The sequence below is a fragment of the Microplitis mediator genome, chromosome 8 (genome assembly GCF_029852145.1).
Source record: "Microplitis mediator isolate UGA2020A chromosome 8, iyMicMedi2.1, whole genome shotgun sequence".
Lineage (NCBI taxonomy): Eukaryota > Metazoa > Arthropoda > Insecta > Hymenoptera > Braconidae > Microplitis > Microplitis mediator.
In genome coordinates, this window is record NC_079976.1 from 23,673,529 (window position 1) to 23,693,014 (window position 19,486).

At 27.2% G+C, this 19,486-nt stretch overlaps 1 protein-coding gene and 2 long non-coding RNA genes across 4 annotated transcripts; all 3 read right to left on the reverse strand.

The window, feature by feature from the left end:
* Nucleotides 1-5,029: 5,029 nt before the first annotated feature.
* On the reverse strand, nucleotides 5,030-7,904 carry LOC130672798 (uncharacterized). 2 transcript variants are annotated; one of them, XR_008990770.1, is made up of 5 exons: nucleotides 7,611-7,904; nucleotides 6,899-7,009; nucleotides 5,814-6,827; nucleotides 5,667-5,712; nucleotides 5,030-5,585 (listed from the first exon to the last, which is right to left on the reverse strand). It is a non-coding gene; the product is annotated as an uncharacterized LOC130672798 (long non-coding RNA). The 2 variants fall into 2 exon arrangements; XR_008990771.1 differs by having other exon boundaries at nucleotides 5,035-5,585; nucleotides 6,580-6,827; nucleotides 7,611-7,898.
* Nucleotides 7,905-15,249: 7,345 nt separating this feature from the next.
* LOC130672978 (uncharacterized) lies at nucleotides 15,250-16,364 on the reverse strand. Its single transcript, XR_008990808.1, has 2 exons — nucleotides 15,985-16,364; nucleotides 15,250-15,570 (listed from the first exon to the last, which is right to left on the reverse strand). It is a non-coding gene; the product is annotated as an uncharacterized LOC130672978 (long non-coding RNA).
* Nucleotides 16,365-17,003: 639 nt separating this feature from the next.
* On the reverse strand, nucleotides 17,004-18,136 carry LOC130673950 (putative ankyrin repeat protein RF_0580). Its single transcript, XM_057479163.1, has 2 exons — nucleotides 17,092-18,136; nucleotides 17,004-17,008 (listed from the first exon to the last, which is right to left on the reverse strand). Exons 1-2 carry the CDS (start codon nucleotides 18,134-18,136, stop codon nucleotides 17,004-17,006), a joined length of 1,050 nt encoding a protein of 349 aa, XP_057335146.1.
* Between the last annotated feature and the right edge of the window lie 1,350 nt (nucleotides 18,137-19,486).

A 19,486-nucleotide genomic window follows, 5' to 3' on the forward strand; every position in this document is an offset into this window, starting at 1 on the left:
CTTTTGCAGTAAATAAAATTCCTATTTTACTGAGTAATACTTGCGCTTTCGACTCACTAATACAAATACTTACAACGGCTGTAATTGATGATCCAAAATTATTATTGTTTATGGATAAGAGTGCAAATCCAACAATGAAATTTATTAGTCAGTTTTCTAAAGTTGGAGCGATTGATGCAATATATAAAAAAAGAACCACTTTATTAGCTACACTGTTTGATGACAAAATTGAAGACAAAAGTAAAACATCACCTTTATATGACAGACAATTGAACATGTGGTCTAGCATCACTGAAATTTGGCAAAAATGTTTTCCTTCAAGTGCGTGTTTCAGGTGCACTTGTAAATTATGTGGGGAATATCGAACATCTATTCCAATAATTCAAGTGAACTACAAAATAATTTGGGAAAACGGATTCAGCCAACTAAAAGAATCAATTTGCTCATTTGACTGTACAATACGATGCACAAAGTGTAAATTAAATATGATTGATCGTTCTGTTTTATTTAATAAATGCATATGTATTGAATTAGATGTCAGAATGTACCAAAGTAAACCTCTACAATGCAAATTAATAACTTTTCCATCAGTTATGCAATTAAATAATAAAAATTATGCGTAAGTATCAACTATTCATTTATGTCAACGTTGCAGTTTACATGATTGTATATAAAAGCTATAACTTGTTTTTTATTTATAGATTGCGAGGGATTATTGAAATTAATAATGGGCATTTTGTAGCATACTGTAGAAGCTATAACGATAATTGGAAATTACACAATGATACTGCTTCAAAAATACAACCTGTTCCACATTGGAAAGAGATAGTACCAAACGCTGCTATTTACACTAGGGTTGATTAAATAATTAATTATTTTTGTACGTCATTGAGTAGTAACTAATGTTATAAGTATTTAAGTGCAATTTTATTAACCCATATAAGATAAAATTTAATATAACAACAAATTTTTTATTACATAAAACATCGTTGTAACAATAAAAGTTTTATCAAACATTGTTATCGATTTTTGACTATACTTTAGAATTGTTAAAGTCTATTATTTTATTATATCTATGTTTTAAAATAAAATGTTTTGTCTTGTAATTAATTTATTTCTATTTTAAACCATAAATTTACATCAAATGAATGTTATTATTAGACAGTTGTTGTTATTATTATGAACTTTACACAAGCTGTCGAGAAAATCAATTAATCATATACTTGGTCAAAATGTAACAATAATACCATTGGCATCTAAAAACCTCATAAGTTTTCATAATTTCGATATTATTAAGATGATGACCGAATTAAGGAAGCCATTTGGTAAGCCACCTGCAAAAAATAATCGCTGTAAAACTTATATAGTTAAGTAGTCTAGTATATTATTGCTACAAATAATATGTTCACAACAAGTATTGAAAGGCCTGAAGCATTACCTGGAATTGTATTATTATCTCTAGCCTTATTAAAGGACCTGCAAAAACATCGATGACGATATTTTAAAATTATCATCGACTGCACCCAATTCTTTATAAAGTACATGGCTATGAGATATAAACCCTGACAACGACAAAAAAATATTTAACATTTTCTTACGAAGAAGCCAACTCTCAATTATACTAAATACTTCCTTATTTTGAGTAATTTTTTTGGCTTAAAATATTTCATATGATTCGCACCGTTTAGCACTACGCTCAAAGATAACGTATTGGTGATAATGATTAAGCCGTTTTCTACGTTGCGTCCAATGTTCTAATGCTTTGTTTTCTTTAATTAATAATTCTTCAAAGATATTCTTAATCTTATTTTCAGATCCACTACTGATGATTTCATAGCTATAAAATTGTAAGTTTCTATTTGTATACTTTAAAAATTTTTCTGCGATTCGCCGTACTAGAGTGCAAGCTTTAAAAAAAAACTTCTTTTTGTTGTTGATGTTTACCAATAGACATTAGTACTTGATTACGTTTTTCTCCACCAAAACACCAATCTTCATCGTGACAATATTTATGGTCCAAACTGTCCAGCACAGATCTTACTTGTTAAGGTGTCTTATAGAAATTAATGCTGGCAGTTACAGGTCTATGTCGTTCTTCAACACAATTTAACAAGTTTTTGTCATCATTTTATCGCATTTTTAGTAACTTCACAAATACTGTTAGGATTATAATTGTGACCATCGGCCATATATGGACTCCAACTTGATCGAAAACTTGAGCAAGTTCTTGATCTCGTGGCAAAACTTGTAATAAAAATCTTACATGGGAGACACTCCACCACTGTGAACACGATACATCTACACGAAAAGAAAATACATACCCTCGCAGATTTGAATCACGGTGGGAACACCGTGAAAGTGTAAACATCGTGGATCCACTGTGGTTACACGGTGGGTTTGTTCCATTTCACCACCGGATATACACAGTGTATCCACTGTGATTACGCGGTGTATCCACCGTAATTACGCGGTGGCTTGACCACTGTGTATACACGGTGTTCCCACTGTGATTACGCGGTGAATCCACCGTGATTCCACGGTGGCTTTGTGCTATTTCACCACCGTGTTTCCACGGTGTATCCACCGCGTAATCACAGTGGAAACACCGTGTATACACGGTGGTCAAGCCACCGTGTAATCACGGTGGATACACCGCGTAATCACAGTGGTAAAATGGAACAAACCCACCGTGTTCCCACCGTGATTCAAATCTGCGAGGGTATATTAAGTAAATATTAATTATATTTACAATACCCGATAAAAAATGATTTTGTATAATTATATTTATGTCCAGATATAATCATGCATGAACGAATATAGTCATTTTTAAAATGTCATTGAAAATATCCGTAAATTATTAATTAAGTGATTTAATTAGGATTTATTGTCTTCATTAATATAAATTTTGGTTAAATTCAAATTAAAAAAAAAAAAATTACTATCGGTAAACTATTATTATAATAAGGGGTCACCCGTCCAATTAATGACCCACGTCGATGCTGATTAACTCTGGCAGTCGCTTGATGGTAGTCTGGTCCTCTAGTCTGCTAAACACTTATAATTAAAGCGAATTCATGGCATTACTTAACCCAAATAATGAAATTGATACATCCTACGTGAATAATGCACCTAATGATGAATTTGGTTTTGTACATAAATTACAATAGAATTCATTAGATAAATATAATCAAATCTTTTTATCTATAAACTTATAAATATCCATATATAAATCGATATCTATTTATACTTTTAAAATGCTGCCGAAACCTTTGAATATTGCACACCTCAAGCGCGAAAGCGCTGAGGGTGCTTTATGAACGGTTTTTTTTTAAGTAATGGGGATTTAAGTTTGATTGATAGCTGAGAAAATAAAAATTTAATAACATTAATATTAAAATTGTAACATTATGTTATATATATATATATATATATATATATATATATATATATATATATATATATATATATATATATATATATATATATATATATATATATATATATATATATATGTATATGTATATATTGGACCTATATACATAATTAAATATTTATAGGTTTCATATCATTGAAGTCTGATCAGATCTAATCAAACATAGACATATATATAACTACAGATAAGTTTATATCAGTCGTGTCTGATCAGATCTAATTATATATAGACTCATATCAAATTAGACCTGATCATATATAGACTTATATATGATTATACCTAGCCTTCATCATCCAGGTCTGATCAGATCTAATTATATATAGGTTCATATATAATTATATATAATTCCATGTATAACCATGTATAATCATATATAATTCCATTTATGATTATATATAATTATATATGATCTCATATATAATCATATATACTCATATATAATCAGATAAAATCATTTTTTATCGGGATAGTTGAATTTTTTTTTCTCAAAAAAAAAAAAAATATTAAATAAAAACCAGTAACAATTACTAACACGAATTTCGTGAATATTCTAATGAATATGGTGATTAGTAAAAAATGTAGTCTATGTCGAGTAAATGAAAAATTTGTTTCTCGTCATAAAAGTTGAAATTATTATTTTTCTGCTTGATCAGAAAATATTTAGTACATTCTTAAAAAATAAATTTATTTTACGTCGATTACTATCGATACGATTGATCACTCATTAAAAACAAAAAAGAGATAATAATAATTGAGTACAACCAAAAAATTATTGATTTTTTATTAAAGATTATCAATTCCTCAAATTAAAGAGGAATATATTTTTTATTGATGAAGAATTAATAAGTCAAATGATTATAAACAAAAGATCGTTCATAAATTTTATTAAATTTCTATGAAATAAACAATGAAAAATTAAATTTATTAAAATTTGAAATTTTTCAAAAAATTTGCAAAACATTATTATTATAAAATTCATAACTTTTAAAGTAAACTATTGAATATTTATAACGAGTAATTTTCAAATAAAGTGATATACTTTCTAATTAACTGAATTTCCACGAATGTCAAAATATATTAATCTTTTATCAAAATTAGTATATTTATTTATTTGCTGTTACATGAAAAATTAGTTCAATAAATAAAAAAATACAAAATCGTTCAACTTGCAATTACATCATTAGTCACTTCGTATAGCCAGGATTTTTAAATCAGATTTAATGTTACTATTTAAATTGCGTTGATTTTTATTTACTAGATAATCTTTCTTCTTAATTTTTTACTTTCAGTCCAATGTAAATTAATTATAGGCAATAAGTATTTTCTTGGATAAACATCCACAAATTAATGAAAATTTTAATAAATTACTCATTTCATAACTTTATCTTTATTAATTGTTCAAAATATGACTAGTACAATTTATTTTATTATAATTAGAGGTGAAGAAAAAATTTTTAAAAAGTTTTGAAGTACCAAGACAACAATTTTTAGTTTAAAAGATAGAATCCTATCCAAAAAAGTTTGTTTCAAAAATATTTCGAGTTGTCAACATCAAAATTTGAAAAAAATTCGAACTGTAAGTCGATCATTTTTAAGATTTGAAAAAACGGATAGTATAAAATTCTTTGTTTGTTTATTAATTGAGAAAAATTTAATGTAAATTACTTATATTATATATTTGTAAAAAGACAAATAATTAGAATTGGTTCAGTTATATATCGATTAAAAAAGAAAAACAAAATTGTTATTAAACTAATTCAATTAATTGCACAGTGGAAAAAAAACTGTATTGAAATCAAAATGCAGTTTTTGTAACTCTATTTTGTTATTAATTTTTTTTAAATCATTTTCCCTCCTATAGTAAGAAAATATTTGCTTAGTCGATTAATTAAATCAACTTTAATTAATTTAAAATTCATTTCGAAAAAACTGTTGTCAATGTGAAACAGCAAACAATGATTTATCATTATCATCAATGATTAGTGGTAATGTATAAATTTATAATGAACAACTAATCCTTTATCAGCATCCAAAATCAGCATTCCAACAATTCTAAGAAAGTTGAAGAAATGATGAACTTAAATCCTCTTGAACAATTGAGTGTTGAAATAGATAATGTATTTTCTTGTAACGTTCAAACTCCACTTACTATCTGCAATCAATAATTAAATATTTTAATAATTAACTATTCCATTTTTATATTACATTATGATTATTTATTTATTATAATTACATTTTTATATTACATTATTTGTAGTAGACAATATGCAGACAGGGATCTGAAAGTATCAATCATACATTGGTGATTAAATTTTTATAGGCAAATGTTAATCAAAAAGTGTACAAAAAATTTAGATCCAAAGTGTAAATTTTTCTTTACCAATATGTGCTTTTGAACAATTTTTTTTTTTTCCCAATGTATAGAGTCAAAATGATATTTTTTGTTTATTTACTTGTTTATTTATTGTCAATGATTAAATATTAAAACTTTGATTAACATTTTTTTGTTTATTTGTATTTAAATATGTTAAAACCGTCGGATTTAAAGTTAGAAAACTTTACTATTGCAAAAATTTAGACAGATGTTAGTAGACTTTAATAGGCATGACTTCTGTTTTTAATTAATAATTGAAACATATAATTAATAATCAATATTTATTCATTAAACATCAACGGATCATCAGAATAGAAAACGCAGCACAAGCTTCACACGTAATAGTTATTATGAATTTAAAAAAAAATAAATTATCATATGAAATTTTTTACTTTTAAAAATTTTGTAGACAAACTGACAATTTTTTATGTATAAACATAACAAATTGTTTATTTTTTGATTACTAAATTTTATAGATTTAAGTAAAATTTTTATGAAATAGCTTTACCCTATCCCATTTGAACCCTCAAATTAATCTCAAATTCTAATCCCTGTTAGTTAGTTATCATGATAAACGTTATTAATAACACAAAATCTATTTTTCAATAAGTAAATAAGTGTAAAAACTCATGACTATTAGCTTTTTAAGATCAATCATGAATTAGAGTTCTTTTTGGTTTAATAACTTAATACATTAGCTATCTCCGTATATCGATACTTTTGTTTGCTATTCAAGCAAAACTGAAAAGAAGTAAAGACTATACTTTCATACTTGAGTTTAGGTTTATTTAATGATAATATTCTTGATCACAATATATTTTGTAATTTATTTATAGCACCAATTTTCAAACCTTCCTTGAAATTATAACTTTTAACTTGTTTTTTATTTCTTGAATAAAAAGTGTTTTCTTACTCGTTAAAAAAAATCTCAATTTATAGATCATACAGTTACCGAAACGAAGCATTATATTCTTCTATACTTAAATTAAACTTCATTACTAGCGAAAAATATTATTGCATCTAAAAAAAAACAATTATTCTCAATAGTAAAAAAAAAAATGAAACATTAATTACATTAAGTAAAATATTACCTGAATGGTAGCGAAAACTTATTTTAACGTGACATTTTATTCTTTTTAATGTTTTAATTGGCCAGTCGTTAGATTAAGCCCTTTAGTATTCCCTCCGGAATGGCATTCGTCCTGCAAATTAATTTTTAATTATAGGCATTTTCAGACAGTGCCCCCCTCCCCCACTTCTTAAAACATTCTATCATCTTCAATTGTAATGACCGTATTAAAATTTTGATAATTAATTAATAAAAAGTCTAAAAATTAATTCAAAGAAGGTCAACGCAGTAACAATTTCGCCGAGACATAGTTTTAAAAAAAAATTATTCATAGTTGATATCAGTTAGAAGTTGAACGAAATTTGTTAAATAAATGTCAGTGAAATCTTCATGTCAACATTATAATTTGGAATGTCAAATTTTTTAGGCTAAAGTTTATTTACCAAATTTCGCTTATATAACTCCTAATTGATATGAACTGTAAATAATTTTTTTAACAATTCACATCCCACAAAATTGTAACTGCGTTGTCTTTTTTTAGAATAATACTCCAATCTTGTTAAACTAATGAAATTTCAATACTGTTGACAGTTCAAAGTCATTGAATATTTTTAAAAAGTTAGGACACTGCCTGAGAATGCCCCTACGTTTGCATATATATATTTTTTTTTGTAATAACCGTAAATACTCTTAATACGTTCAATTAGAAAATAATATCAACAATTAAAACTAACTTCTTAAAATAGCGATATTCCAAATATCCATTTTATAATACTAATGTAACCTTATCAGTATTATTGTAATTGATATCAATAATTATTAATTGATACTAATTTTATTTAATAATACATAAAAATTTATATGTATTAACACATAAATATCTTTATTTATTTAAATATTTGTATATATTTATTTATATGTGTATTTTACTAGACTACTTGTTTAAATTCCACGCACATGTCAAAATTTCCAGCGACATATTCGTGCTCATGTACACGACTTCTCCCACCCCCTGTCGCTGCACCCACTACCAATCTGCGACGTCACAGTTTAATTAAATATTAAATGATGCATAGTAATTATAATTTCAATTTATTAGCATTAAATCTAAATATTTCGTTAAATAAATCGTTGCTCTTAATAGAAAAAAGAGAGAAATTTAAAGACAGCCATAAATATTAAAAATAAAATGTATTTATTGAGCTTCACAAAAATTATTTTTGTATTTTTAATTGATGATGATTAATTAAATATTAAATTTATGACTCGAGCCATTGTGGATTCTGAAAGAGCATTTAAAGAGCAATATTTTAGTATATCGATTATTGAAAAATATTAAATATCCGCGCCAACTTAATAATGGTCTTCATAGTTTTTTGTGTGGCTTATATATACTGACATATGTTTACTCATATACATGTGAGCAACAAGTAAGATTCTCATTGGGAGTAATTGTAGATTATAATTAATTAAGCTTTATGAGAATAGTTGATGTATATTTATTGTTTTTTTATTAATACAATGTAAACAAGACAGGTAAACTAGAAATTTCGCGCCAAGCTATGAATAGTGTTGAGCGCATGCGCGGATAATAAATTATTTATAATTGTTAATAAAACAAATATAATGAATAATATCAATGCAAAAACTAGAGACCAATCCGGACCTAACGATAAGAAATGCAAAAATGATCAAGTTTATTGGTTTCGTTCTGAATGAGGTGCTAAAATAAAATTTTTTTTATTGCAAAATTTAAAAAATTATTTATAAAAAAACTATAGGGGACCTAACGAAAATTTTGGTGGACCTATACAGACCTAACGTAGACCTATCGATTAAGGTCATTTGGATATTGCAAATCATTAGATGAGGCGCTAAATTCGCACAGGTTAAGTCGCTGTTGACAACGGACACTCGAGAATCAGTGAACCCATACTGGTTCTCCTTTACCATCAGTGAGCAACTTTGAATCTCACTGACTCACCAGTGACCTTTTTACTCACTGAATGAACCAGTGGATTTCTCACTGATTCAAATTAAGAGAGTACGTACATAAGGGGAAAAGGGGGGGGGGGGGGGGCAAAATGGGGTACGGTACCGTAGGCTATTGATTGCCGTTCGATTCCCAGTTCGGGCTACCTATATTTTTCTCAATTTATTTATAAATTCTTATTGAGAAGGTTAATTGAAAGTTTAAGTTTCACTATATTTAAAAAAATTGTTTTAAATATAGTGAAACCTAATTATTATAAGAGAGATAAAACCTAAATATTATAAGAGAAATTTTTTGGAGGGAATTTAATTCCTTTAAGAATATATTGCTCAAATTTTTCAGATAGATGATTTACGAGTTTTGGGTAAAAAATGAAATTTCTTCCAAAAAACTAATAATCGTAACGATACACCTCTTAACATCAATCACAGTATCGAAAAAAAAACAATAGTCGATTTTTTTGGCCCAGTCTAATATATATATATATATATATATTAGATACTTAACAATAACTAAAAATTTTATAATTTTGTTTTTCTCATATGAAATAATTTTGTACTCGAAAATAGACTTTAATACTGTAGATAATAACACCGGCACACAAAAAAAAATAAGTTCTCTGTACTTTTGACGGGACCGATTTATTCCCATGTATTTTGACCCGCTGAATCCGAATCCGAAGTCCGTTTAACCCGTACACCCTCAGATTTTTAGAAAACTTTAAAAAACCTCAAAAATACACAAAAATCGACCGTTTTTTAAATTTATAAATTTTTTTAACCCTAACTAAGCATGATTTTTATGTATTTCGGTCCTCCACATACTAACCTGAAGTTTATTTAAAACATTAGCCATTTAAAGTCTGAGTAAATTCCAAAAAATCCCAAAAAATTGCAAAAAAGCAAAAAAATTCTTAGTATTGTGATGAAAAAAATTTTATAGGGCTAAATAAATAATTATTTTCATGTATGTTTATCTGTCACATATAATTCTCGAACATCCATGGCTCAGACATCTCTAAAATTTTAAATAAATGGCAAAAATTCCCAAAAAATCGAAAAAAATAAAATTTGGTATAACAAAAATCATTTTTTAAATCGAAATAAATAAAAGAAATCATATTGTTCGATCTGTGATATATATATATAAAAAATATTTTGGCCTAAAACATAAAAAAATTTTAACATGCTTCAAAAAATTTTTTTCATCACAACACTAAGAATTTCTTTGCTTTTTTGCAATTTTTTGGGGTTTTTTGGAATTTACTCAGACTTTAAATGGCTAATGTTTTAAATAAACTCCAGGTTAGTATGTGGAGGACCGAAATACATAAAAATCATGCTTAGTTAGGGTTAAAAAAATTTATAAATTTAAAAAACGGTCGATTTTTGTGTATTTTTGAGGTTTTTTAAAGTTTTCCAAAAATTTGAGGGTGTACGGGTTAAACGGACCTCGGATTCGGATTCAGCGGGTCAAAATACATGGGAATAAATCGGTCCCGTCAAAAGTACAGAGAACTTATTTTTTTTTGTGTGCCGGTGTAATTATATCATCAATTGACATTTATCGACTTTAAAAGTAATTCTTTATTAAACTAAGATTTAGTTATAAAATTCCATGATTCCACATGATTTTTAATTTTTATAACACATTTAGAATCTTATTCTTTAAGATAAGAAAATATTAATATAGGAAGCTATTCTGATTAGTTTCACAATGATGTCCGAGTGTATGTATGTATGTATGTACGTACGTATGTAAATACCTGTATCTTTTGAACGGATGAACCGATTTTGAACTTTAAGGTGTCATTCGACGCAGCTTGTCAATATCTTGAAGCTGTAAGAAAATTGAGCTCGATCGGTAGGGCTCGTTCAGAGATATTCCAAAAATAAAATTTTTTCAAAAATGTTTTTTTTGGATAGCTTTTAATGTGCTCGATGGATTGATTCCAAAATGGACTGGGCTCTAGAGCTTTATAAGCCGCGTCGAATGCCACCTCAACTATCAAAATCGGTTCATTCGTTCAAGAGAAACCGTTGTCGAAAGAATTAAAAAAAAATTTTTTTTTTATGTTTTCTGAAATATCTCAAAAACGACTCGATAAATCGAATTCAAAATTTGATCAGCTTTAGAACTGGATAAAACGCGTCGATTGCCACCTCAACCGTCTCAATCGGTTTATTCGTTTGAGAGATATCGTTGGAGAAAAAATGGTGAAAAACGTTTTTTTTTCGAAAAGAACAGCATACAAACGTATTTTCGAGCTCGAAGAGCTCGCCCGGGTCGAAAAATTTGATCTGATTTTAGTCTAACTGGACTGTATTTGGACTACTTGGTCTGTTATTGAACTTCGATAAAAATTTTAATCTGTTTTTGATCTACCCGGACTGAAAAATTTGACCTGATTTTAGTCTGATTGGACTATTTGATCTGATTTTGATCTTTTATGAAAAATTTAAGCTGTTTTTCACCTGCTACTTTAAAAAACAAACGCGTTACGAGCAGACTAAATTAGATTAATTCGTGAACTTTAAAAAATTTTAGTTCTGAAAATTTACAAGGACAAAACTAGATTAAAATCATAGACTTATAAAATTTTTATTTATGGGCAATATTTATGAAAAAATATTAAGTTGCAGAATTGGTTATGTTTTATTTACTATCTTTTGTTTAAAAATGTCGGCAGTTAATGAAAATTTGACAGCTTAATTTTTTAGTTGTCTTCATTGAATATTTATATCATTGAATAAAAGTGATAAAACAACTCTTAAAATGTCAAGAATTTTCTCCTATTCACTGGATGAAATTGAAAATATTTTGGCATAAGAAAACATCAAAATTCTTGTGCTACGGAGAAAAATGTTGGCCCGAAATCTACCAATTTTTATTATGCTGTCGACCAAACTTGAAACAGAAAGTAAAGTATCCAAAAAATTACTATACTCTTATAAAAAATTATTATGCTGCATCAAAATAATTATAATGTATGGAAATAATTGATATTGAAGCTCATTATTATTATTATAATTATAAAAAGTCCTGTATTTGTCCTTAAAAACAATTGAACACAGACCAATAATTATAATAAAAAAGTCTGTTTTTAGTCTAAACGCGATTTAAAACAGACTAAATATCATACGAAAATAAGTCTGATATTAGCCTGGATAAGAAATAGTACGGGCAAAAACAGATTAAATTCTTATATAAAATAAATACGATTCATAAACTTGAATTAAAGGAAAAATATTTGAATTTATCATTTATTTTAAAACAGATCTAATTTTTTGACCCGGGTCGAAAATGTATTCACAATAATGTTTTCGAGGTTCTTGAGTTCGAAAACAGCGGGAAGTTTTGGGGCTGGCCCGCAGGGTCAACTGACAGACCGATTTTTTTAAAAGTAATGTACATAAAGAAAAATTATATATCACATAATTATTAGATTTAAAAGAAAAAAGTATTTAGTGGTTTTCGTTATAAAACCAAAGTCATTAACATTTTTCGACTGAAACTCTGGATTTTCTAAAAAATTTAACGAAAAAAATTCAAAATAATGCGCAATTGCAATTACAAAAGTAATTTTGGAAAGATTATCCTATAATAAAGATAAAATTATTAAAAAGTAAGCCTATAGTAGACATTAGAAGTTCTTGAGTTACCCTTAAAATTGTTTTCACTCTACTAAAATTAATTGTCCACTTAACAATACGGGATTCCCAATTGTATTATTATCTCGACTATGGAGACTATATAATCGCCATAGTCTCGACTATTATAATTATCCAGTCTATCTCTCAGTAACTTTCTATAGCTATCTAATGATCTGTCTACTCTTAAAATTTAAATAACTTATGACCCATAATTGACGATTCTTTGTTATAGAAAAGCATAAACAAAATTATTTACTAATGACTACTATGAAAATGCGGGTCATTCAATATAAATATTGCACTATGGTACAATTGTATATAACTGTCATTACGATAATCCATATTCAAAACATGAACGTATTCTAAAAACAATTTCAATAGTAAATTTCTACCTGAGCCCTAATGAGTGCCGCCAATAATGAACTTGATATTAAAATGAAGAACATCAAATTCAAAGGGATGGTAAAATCCCGCGACTGAACCTTCAAGTTCCAATGCAGGTAATGAAAGCGAATGTAGCTGAATACTTGATTGTTAATATGACTTCGCACTTACCTGTTTTAGAATCTTCTTTGTAATCAGCAAGCTCGTTCATAATTGTTATTTAAAAAAAAAAATGGTCAATGGAGACTTTAATTTATAAGTCATTATTATAAATGAAACTTTAAACTTATGATTACTTTCTATCGCTAATTATTATTTATTAACTTATACTACATCCGTTGCAATTTCTATTTAAAATTTTACTAATGAAAGTTTTGAATATTTATTTGAGAGTAATGTTTGAAATGAAAATTAAATTATTCTTTTTTTCTATTTAATGATTCTACTTTTACTTTACTTATTTTATTTTAAAATACTTAGAGAGCGAAAAAAAAATTTTAAAAAACCGTTGCGAAAATTCGAATTAAATAAATAAATAAATAATAGTGATTAAAATTATAAATAATTAAATATTAAAATAAATTGTGACAATTACACAAAATTAAAAATACAAAGTAATTTATTTTTAATATATTCAATATTCATATAATTAATATAAATAAATAAATCAAATTAATAATTACAATTGCACGCCTCGAAAGCGGAGCGGCGAGGTTGTGCTTTATAACGGACCTCCCTGGTTAAAAAAGAGAATTTAAAAGGATTGAGCTATGTAACGTGGCCGTTTAAGAGAGGATTGGCAGTATTAAAAAGGATTAAAAATATTGAAAAATTAGTTCTTTTTAATCCTTTTTAATTCTCTTTTTTAACCAGGGCTGTCAAGGTCACTTGACTTTTCCTCATTAAACTGTATATATTATTTTTATGTCACACTCACACGTTATAAAAAGCACACTAACCTAAAGAGGAAACACTAATTAATAAGACTGATACTTTTATTAAGTTGTTCGATACGTATTATAATAAAAAAAAGTTCAATAAAAAATATGTATCGTAGACGTCAGTTAGTCTGTAGTCCAAAAAAAGTCTGTGGCACGGATATTTCGTGAACGGCTTGACAAAATGACTTTATTTTTTTTTCACTGTCTTCAGAATTATGCAAAGAAGGTTCTTTTCGAAAATCACTACTGTAGACCCTCTCGTTTTTTTTTTAATAAATCATTTCTGTCAAAACCGGCACTATTCCATGTAAACAAACACACACTGCAGCCATTTTTTTATTTTATCAGGAATTTTATTTTTTTATCATCGAACTTTGCTGATATCATAAGATTCTACTTTGCCATCAAATATTTTTTTTTTATTACCAACTGTCATAGAATTAACTAAATTAAAAAAAAAAAAAAACGACGAATTTCTTTCTAGATATTTATTAAAAAAATTTGTAATTAAAAATAAAAATTAATAATTTATATATTTCATTGTAACATGAGCGTTCGAGGTGTGCACTTACGGATTTTCCAAACTTTTTTTTTTTACCATCCTGATAATAACCGTTGCCATCCTGATATTATTTTATCTCTATTAAAACAAATTATAACACTAACTATATTTTTACATTTAAAAACTTTTGAATCATTCTAGATGATTGGAATTGAAAATTTAGGATAATAAACACAATTACTTAATTTTCTGAGTGCACCTAATAATATTTTTACAATTAGTTATACGTAATTAAGTATAAATTTACATACCGTATCAACGAGGGTCATTTATTGTAGGCTGCTTTTCGAAAATTCGTTCAAATAATATTAATAATAATTATAAATTAAATATCTTATTATCTACTTACTCATAATAATTTAAAAAAATATTGGAAAAATTGACCATGTTATTAATTACCTAGAGACCAAATTCTTCATGCAGTACACGGAAAAAAAATTCACGGATTTTTTACGATTTAACTATCGTAATTTTCATTATATAGTATTGTAACGCTGGACTATAAGTTTTCAATAATAATTTTTACAATAGACTATCGTAATTTTTATTTTATAATTTATACTACTACCAGAAAGAAAAAATCAGATACTATAGAGTAAATTATACAAGTTGTGTTAACATAAATTCTAATACAACTATCGTAAAATGAATGAGTCGGTAATGTAGAATTTCTTTAAATATAAAATAATAATTAGAAGTCAATGGAGTAAAATATATTTTCTTAAAAAAGTAGAACTTATAATTAATAAAAAAGAAAAATTTATCATTTGGAATTTTTTTTTTTTTTTTAACAGTTAAATTGAGAAGGAAAATACAATCTCGAAATAAAAATAAAACATGTTGAAGTAGTAATAATAAAACATTTATTTAATATTTTTTCAAACATATTTTTTTGGTATATATAAAATTTATGAATAAATAACTCATTTATTTGTATTCAAAATACGCACATGTAGAAAATTAAAAAAACCATAGGTGCAATTTTTTCGAATACTTTTTTTCTATAATTTATCATTTTTAAAAAAATCCAAAAATTATTAGGCGTCTGCTAACTTCAGTATCATAAAGAAATGTTGAATGTCCATAATTTGAGGTTATTGAAATGTTTTACCTCTCGCAAAGCCGGGTAAAATTATTCATTGTCGACAAATGAAGATTATCCTGTAACAAAATTAGGAGAATTGAATTTATTAGAAAAAATAAATTTTCATTCATTTAGAATCATTTATCCTATGACCACAAAATACTACTAAATTGTTTATAAAAATAAACTTCTTGTCCAGATAAATGATTTTAAAACGAACGATATACATGATACTGAAGTTAGCAGATATCTAATAATTTTTGGATTTTTTTTTAGACGATAAATAATTAAAAAAAAAATATTTAAAAAAATTGCACCCATAGTTTTTTAAATTTTCTACATGTGTATTTTTTTAGTTTTTTTTTTTTTGTAATTTCTTTGGTGAAAAAAAAAATCCGAAAATTACTAATTATCTGCCAACTTCAGGATCATACGATATACCCACAGAATATTAAGTTTAATAAAAATTGAATAATAATAATTATACTTACACCACCAAATTATTATATTCCACAATCTATGTAGGTTTGTAATGACGAAAGTACAGTTTTTATTTTAAATTTCTTATTTACAATTGTCCGAAAAACGTCATGAATAATAACCTCTATTTCTGCACTACACTGTGGATAAAGATGAACTGATTTATAAATATATATAGTTGAACCACAAATAATACAGACAAAGTAGATGTCATCATTTGTATTTATATATATATATACACTCATACAAGCATCACATCATGGTTTGTGACAACACTTGTCTTTCATACGTAAACGCTTCAGATGGCATATACTATACCATTTCAGAAAATTTACAATCCAACTATCGTAATTTTTGTAGCTTGTATTGTAAAAACATAGAGGCAGCACTGTAAATTAAGAGGAAGAATAAAAGAATAAATAGTATAATTAAATCTTATTTTTTATTCTTTTACTATTTACGATAGTAACATTGTAATATTTCTTATTGAATTGATTACAATAAACTCTTAATGAAATTACGATAGTGAATAGTAAAAAATCTTTTAAAAACTGTAAATTTTCGTATCATATATTTGAATGTTACAGATAATAAAAGTATAGTCCAGGATTACGATAGTAATATTGGAATTTTTCGTCGAATTTTTTTTCCGTGTATCAGTTAGAAAAAATATTGCTTATAATTAATCTACATCTAACTTATAATTTTTCGAAAAATTAATTAATCTTATTAAAAAAATAAAAAGTTGTTATTAAGATTGAAAAATTTTTTATTTAGAATAAACAATTAAAATAATTTATTTACAAATATTTACAATGAATATTAGATATCATAATTTAATTATTGAGATAGTAATCTCAGGTCGTCATTGGATAAGTAATCAAAAATATTTCTTAAAAATACATGTGGCAAATCGTAATGAAATAAATCATATAAAAAATCTTGAGATTTTACTAACAATTTTTTTCTCTCCTCTCCTTTTTCAAGTTTATAAAGTATTAATTTTTCATATAATGAAAATGATTTTAATTCATTCTTATTAATTGAATGAACATGAGTTAAACCTATAGCTAACTTATGGGTACTTATAAATAATACACTGTGATAACTTAAATTACTCTCGCCAATCTTAGTGTCTTTCATATTCTTTACATCACTTGAACAATCGTCATAATAACAGTCAAATTCTTCACTGCTGATCGCTTGTAGATTTTTTTTTATTAGATACATATTAGCCGCACACAATTCAACAATATGTTCCAAAATAGTTTCTATTATTTCTAAATTACGGCTATTGTCGCCGTGTTGGTTCTCAGAGAATTTTACAAGAGCCAAGTCAAGTGCTGTCTGATTATGTTTGTTGACGACGTTGATATCAGCACCGTTCTTCAACAGAAAACCCAAAATGTCACGGCTACTTTCTCTGACAGCCAAATGAATCAGCGAATTATCATCTCCGTCAGTAGTCGTCACAAGATTTTCATTGTCATTGAGGAATAGCTTGAATATTTCCAAATTATCTGTTTCGAAAGTCAGCGAAAGGCATGATCCGAAAGTTCCACGATTCAAAAACGTAACTTTTGCCCCACGATCGAGAAAAAGTTTGACAATAGGAATCTTGTTGACTCGTATTGCCAAATAGACAGGGGAGTGGCAAAAATCGAGATTTCTGTAGAAGTTCACGTATTTCAGCAATAACTCAACGAAGTCAATCTTGTTCAAAAATATGGCCAAATCCAGTGGTGTCCATTTATAAAAACCGCCGATGTCAATTCTTGCAGCGAGATCAGCTTCCGACTTTATTAAAAATTCGGCGATTTGATATTGATTTGATTTCACTGCGGCATGCAATGCCGTAAACTTATCACCACTACATGACTTGATATTAATGTCCGCACCATGATTAACAAGTTTTTTCACTAATCCAAGATCACCTCGACTGACAGCTTGATGGACTGCAGTTCCGTACGATTCCGTGTTGAGATTAACATCCACTTGGTTCAGCAAAAGATCGTCAATGAATTCGTCGTCACCATAATCAATTGCCAGTTGCAAGACACTAATATCTCCGTTGTTTTTCCACAGTAATCGCGTGTTAATATCGACGACACCAGGTTTCACTAATTGACGAAGACTTTTCACTTCAAAATTGCTGATATCCATATTAATAAAATATCAATAAATGTAAATAAAATGAAAATTGAAACTCGTTTGACGAATAGTTTTCACAAGTTAAGGTAATAGAAAATACGGCTTGATAGTAGAGTCACTATTTCAAGAATACCTTAAAATCTTCATAACGACCAAGACCCTCATTATTTCTCCCTCCACGATGGAAATGAAGTAGGGCCCACCCCCACTCACGATTTTTAAAGCATGTGATAGGATCATTTTTAAAAGTAATGTCTTCCTTTCCCTCTCCATAATCACGACAGCCGTAGGACTCAAGTTGGGCCTTCCCCCCACTCTTTTACTGCTAAAACCTACGTCTAATAAAATTTATCTTGACTCTAACCCATTTATTGAGATACCAAAAAATAATTCATAGAGAAAATTAACTCGTAATGGCATGATTGACTCTATCATTTAAGTTTTTTGTCTAATACACTATATTTATAGACGAGTAAGAGAGCAAAATGGAATAGTTAAGGGATTGCTGAGTTTTTGAGGACTCAAATACGCTAAATCTTTTTTTTTTATGATATTCAAAGTAAATAGAAAAAAATTTTCAGTATTCCCTAAAAAAGGTAAAGAAAAAAAAACAATCTGGATATTAAACAAATTTTTTTGTAAGGAATATACATAAAGAAAAATTACGTTTTGCCTACACTCATCCAAAAAATTAAAGGAACAAAAAAATTTCATAAATTTTTTAGTGATTTTTGGGAGGTCGTATTTTCGTGGAAGTCGTATCGAAAATATAAAATAAGCAATTTGAAGCGTAAATTCTCTAGTTCAAAGATCATTTAGCAAAAAAATCTTTCGAGCCACGGTTATCGCGTAATCATAAGAAATAGCTCGAGATAAATATTGTCTAAATTTTTTGGTTTTGTTATTTGAGTCTACGGGGCCGGAAAAATTTTTTCCAAGAAAACGAATTTATGGCTCGTTTAGGAAATTTATTATGCAACAATTTTATATTTAATCGTTTTCTTGTTCGACAATTTGCTGCTGAGATACCAGCAATAAAATGAAAAAAAATCCTTTTTTTTTTTTTTATTAACGATATCTCGACAACAAACGGCCGTACAGTAATTTTGAAGGCAGCTCTAGATACTTGAATAAATTTCCAACAAACTACATTTTTTTTTCTCTTTCTCCGGCTGTGTTTCTTTCAAAGGATGTAAACTGACGACTCAATATAACTATAAAAATTCATATTCTTTGATTGATAGTTTATTTCAAATTTTCACGAATAAAAAACTTTAAATGGATTTTCCCGAAAACGTTATTTTTAAAGTCCGTGAACATCATAAATCAAAATGTACTGAACCGATCCTTTTGAAAATTTGA

Excerpts from the sequence above, each read along its gene's own strand:
- LOC130673950 (XM_057479163.1), bottom strand. The coding sequence starts at position 18,136 with ATGGATATCAGCAATTTTGAAGTGAAAAGTCTTCGTCAATTAGTGAAA.